The 4,696-nt window shown below is 46.5% G+C and overlaps 2 protein-coding genes across 8 annotated transcripts in view; one reads left to right on the forward strand and one right to left on the reverse strand.

Annotated features, from left to right (window-relative positions):
• Positions 1-2,289, forward strand: part of LOC106805230 (NADH dehydrogenase [ubiquinone] flavoprotein 1, mitochondrial-like) — an 8,922-nt gene extending 6,633 nt beyond the window's left edge. For all 3 annotated transcript variants that reach the window (XM_014806746.1, XM_014806747.1, XM_014806748.1), the window contains exon 4: positions 660-2,289. In XM_014806746.1, coding sequence (XP_014662232.1) covers positions 660-1,835 — 1,176 coding nt within the window. In that variant the 3' untranslated portion in view covers positions 1,836-2,289. The remainder of the gene's footprint in view (positions 1-659) is intronic.
• A 69-nt stretch (positions 2,290-2,358) lies between these two features.
• The window catches only part of LOC106805227 (Bloom syndrome protein homolog), a 17,881-nt gene continuing 15,543 nt past the window's right edge, over positions 2,359-4,696 (reverse strand). For all 5 annotated transcript variants that reach the window (XM_014806741.1, XM_014806739.1, XM_014806740.1 and 2 more), the window contains 4 exons: positions 4,172-4,344; positions 3,639-3,784; positions 3,060-3,333; positions 2,359-2,802 (listed from right to left, as the gene is read on the reverse strand). In XM_014806741.1, the coding sequence (XP_014662227.1) occupies positions 2,640-2,802; positions 3,060-3,333; positions 3,639-3,784; positions 4,172-4,344 (756 nt within the window). In that variant the 3' untranslated portion in view covers positions 2,359-2,639. The remainder of the gene's footprint in view (positions 2,803-3,059; positions 3,334-3,638; positions 3,785-4,171; positions 4,345-4,696) is intronic.

Genomic DNA, 4,696 nt, shown 5'->3' on the forward strand with positions numbered 1-4,696 from the left:
TTCGAATAAGGAACTGGGAACTAGGAGCTAACTTCCCTGAGCTCAATATAAACCACTTACGTCTGACAGGAAATGCAGAGAAATAGACTGTGGTACAACAAAAATTGTAGCCACAACAAATAGGTTTTGCACCCACAGAAATCCTTATAGCCACCACAAATAGAGTGTGGACCCACGTATACATGAAGATCAAGTAGTGCTCGAACACTTTGCAAATAGTAGAGATTGTTTTTCATTGTTTCTAGCCCGGTGGATTGGTGGAAACACCTTTCTGCCCCAAATGCAACGCAAAGTCAAGTTATCTTCTTTTTTTTAGCTATTTGCTATTACCATATTGTCACATTCAACACGTACATGGGAACTGGGAACTGGGAGCTAACTTCACTGACCCCAGATATTAAAGTTTATGCAGTTAAAGACACAAGTTTGGATTTCTACTTCATCATTTGTACATGAACTCATAATTCAACGTTACAGTGGTTAAACATTGCGCGTACTAGGCACATGCTCGAGCAACTAACCCAATTCAAATCCGGCAGAATGCCATTCAAATTATAATTTCGCTTCTGTGACGTGTCTTAAACCGAAGATGTATCACAACTCGTGGTTCTGCGCATCACATATCAGGCATTGATTAAAAATTGTGCTTCTGATCTCAGGGCAAGGACTGGATTCTGAAGGAAGTGTCGCAGTCGGGTCTCCGCGGCCGCGGGGGCGCCGGCTTCCCCACCGGCATGAAGTGGGGCTTCATGAACAAGCCGGACACGCGGCCCAAGTACCTCGTCGTCAACGCCGACGAGGGCGAGCCGGGCACGTGCAAAGACCGCGACATCATGCGGCACGACCCGCACAAGCTCATCGAGGGCTGCCTCGTCGCCGGCCACTCGATGGGCGCGCGCGCCGCCTACATCTACATCCGCGGCGAGTTCTACAACGAGGCCGTCAGCCTGCAGGTGGCCATCGACGAGGCGTACAAGGCTGGCCTCGTCGGCAAGAACGCGTGCGGCTCCGGCTACGACTTTGAAGTCTACATCCACCGCGGCGCCGGCGCGTACATCTGTGGCGAGGAGACGGCGCTCATCGAGTCGATCGAGGGCAAGCAGGGCAAGCCGCGACTGAAGCCGCCGTTCCCAGCCGACGTCGGCGTCTTTGGCTGCCCGACGACGGTCGCCAACGTGGAGACGGTCGCCGTGGCGCCGACGATCTGCCGCCGCGGCGCCGCGTGGTTCGCGTCGTTTGGCCGCGAGCGCAACACGGGCACGAAGCTGTACAACATCTCGGGGCACGTGAACGCGCCGTGCACGGTCGAGGAGAGCATGTCGATCCCGCTGCGGGAGCTCATCGACAAGCACGCGGGCGGCGTGCGCGGAGGCTGGGACAACCTGCTCGGTGTCATCCCCGGCGGCTCGTCGACGCCGCTCATCCCCAAGCACGTCTGCGACGACGTCATGATGGATTTTGACGCGCTCGTCGAGGCGCAGACGGCGCTCGGAACTGCCGCCGTCATCGTCATGGACAAGTCGGCCGACATCATTCGCTGCATCGCGCGCCTCATGCAGTTCTACAAGCACGAGAGCTGCGGCCAGTGCACGCCGTGCCGCGAGGGCGTCGACTGGCTCGATAAGATCATGTGGCGCTTCGTCGACGGCCGCGCCCAGGTCGGCGAGATCGACATGATCTGGGAACTGAGTAAGCAGATTGAGGGGCACACGATCTGCGCGCTGGGCGACGGCGCCGCGTGGCCCGTGCAGGGCCTCGTGCGCCACTACCGGCCCGAGCTTGAGGCAAGGATCAGGGCGCACGAGGAGACGAAAGCCAAAGCCACGTCGAGCTAAACAAGTTTGCCCTCCCCTGCCGATCTTATTCGTTTGCCGAGTTGTTAAAGAACGCATATATGTACCGCTGTAGGTGTGTGGGTAGTTGCTGGTGCAGTCACGAGATCTGGATGTGGAATATTGGTCGTTGCATGGTTACACGCTGCCAACGTCATGCCAGTGTTCATGGATTTGCAGATGCGTTAGTGAAAAGCTCGCATTGTTATAAATGTTATAAATGTTCCCTTATCACTTTAGATTTGAGGTGAACCTAATAATATACCATCGCAGCTAGCTTCTATTATAAGAATGATGTCCAGACAGTAAAAAGTTTTACCGATTATGCATGGTTTAACTTTTCAATTGGCAGTAATTTTTCTGGCACGCTCACTAACATTTCCCAAATATTTATGTATAGAATATTCCCGTGATTTACCAAGATAGCTTTGTTGAAAATTAAACATTTACAAAGTAATTTTCAGTTTACTGTTTTCTCTTGTACACATTTTAGTTATACATAAAACAATAGTGTATTAATAAATAATTTAAGCAATCATAATCAAATATTACTACGCATCGATTCAGTTTGACAAACAGACAAAAGATGACAATGTAAACATAATCCTAATAAATACAAATTAAATCTATTACACATTCTAGAGACGATGCAATGTAAAAACAGTTTAAAAAAATGGCAAATAAAAAAGCCTATATACATATTCTTGTGATTCACAGAGATCCACTTCGTAGACACGTTGCATTACGACATGCTCTTGGACATTGTTCTTCATGCTGCTCAGGTATTGACCGAGTATTAGCCAGTGGTCAGATGAAGTCCTTCAGGCTTTTGAGGAATGGACGCGCGTTGGCTGGCGGTCGTCTTGTCGCAGGCATCGGCATCAAACCAGGACGTGCTGCTGCCACTCTTCCTGATGCAGCTCCTCTACCAGGCTGCTGCTTTGACAGCCACCCACCTGACCGCTCGCCACTGCAAGGAACGACATCCAGATAACTTACACAATGCGAAGTATTTGTTGAATAAGAGTCGAATGCAAACTACGTACTATTAGATCTTGCATAAAACTGGACCACTAGAAAGCAATTAGCAGCATTATAGTATGCTGACAGTGAGCAAGTTGACCACTGTTGACAGTAAGTTTAAACCACATCTTGCAAAATGAGTGAGAATTGTTCTAGAGTTTCGTTATCATTTTTGTAAACTTATTTGAAATGAAATGTATTTACTTTACGGGTGTGTGGTTTGCGCTTCCTCCTCGACGTTTGTTGTACTTTGTCTTATTGCCCTGCTCCGTGGAAGTCGCTGCCTTTTGTCGCTTGGCTTTCCTGAAACCTCCACCACCACCTCGCCGCTTCCTTTTAGTGCCACCACCTCTTCCCTGCCGCCCGCCTCCCGTGAACACACTCGAGTGCTCGGGTGGGCCATCAAAGTAGGGAGAAGCAAAGTCGTTGGGTGCAAACGTGTCATCACCGGTGCCCGCCGTGAAGTCATCATCAAGAACTGAAACATATTATTTTCTTGTCCATAATTCTGTTTAATTCGATTATATATGCCACACCGACAGATATAACACAAAGGTATAGCATGCAAGAGTACAGTTACTGAACGACTGGATTCATACCATTAGACGGTGTAGATACAACTATTGTAAGCAATATGACATGTATGAACGTTGACCCTGTCTCTCTCCCTCACTAATGTCCTCCCACTTATTTTCCAATTTTCGCCTCTTGCCTTCAGCTCCCACTTTGACTGCTATCCACTTCTCTTGCTTTTTCTAACGTGTTTCATGATAATGTACATACGTGTCAGCTTGGCCATATACTGCAGTGTGATCTCGAGGAATCGGTAACCGTAGCGACGGTAATTGGTATCCGTGACACCAGTAACCTCCTTCATCTCCTCCTCTGCGGCTGGAAGACGCTGTGACATCTCCTTCAGAGTATCCGGACTTGTAAAAAAGAACCACGTGCACATTGATAATCTACTGTTCTATTTGGGTTGGTACATTGAAATTCTGTGACAGCGGGATATCTTGATTTTTTTATGAGAGCATTTACAGTAAATCACATAGCAGAGGTCTAGCAAGGAAGGCATGTGAATTCAATCAGAGTATTATTTTATGTGGTCTAGCGCATGAATCCGAACATGGGTACAATCCATACAGGCATGTTTTCACTGAAACTCCTACTATGACAAATCAAATGAATATAACTAGGTAATTAATTTGTTTGTAAAAGCTTTTTAACTTTGTTTAAGCCACAATCTCAGATTTAATCATTACTAAAAAAAATATAGCCAAATATCAGAATTTACGTTGATCGAAGGCGCTACGTACTTATAGATGTTCTTCCAGTTCATTGACAGCTCGAGAGCTATGTTTCTGGCACAAACCACCAGCTCATTGTAACAATCATTGTGTAATTCAGCTTTGGCTTTGTCGGCTGCAGTAGACGGCGCTGCCTCTGCCGTGACTGCATTCTTTTTAGTGCCTTTCACATGAAACATTACCTGCACAAAAGAAATATGAACACACACACATACACACACACATATATATTTATTTATTTATTTATATATATTGTATATATATGGTATTTTCGTTTTCGTATTTTCGGCCTGATGAAGAGAGATAATTCTCGAAAAATTGTTGATTAAAATTTAACAGCCTATTCTACATATCTACATGGGTTTTTGTGTGATTTTACTTATATATATATACACGCATATACATCAGGAGTACATAATAGGGAGGAGTGTGACAACAATAAACAAGGGAAATTCGTCATTTACTAGCCTTATAATACCTACGATTTACTACGCGTAACGCAACCAACTTGAGCTCAAATCGTACACAGTACAT

Source organism: Priapulus caudatus, unplaced genomic scaffold (genome assembly GCF_000485595.1).
Source record: "Priapulus caudatus unplaced genomic scaffold, Priapulus_caudatus-5.0.1 Scaffold106, whole genome shotgun sequence".
Lineage (NCBI taxonomy): Eukaryota > Metazoa > Priapulida > Priapulimorpha > Priapulimorphida > Priapulidae > Priapulus > Priapulus caudatus.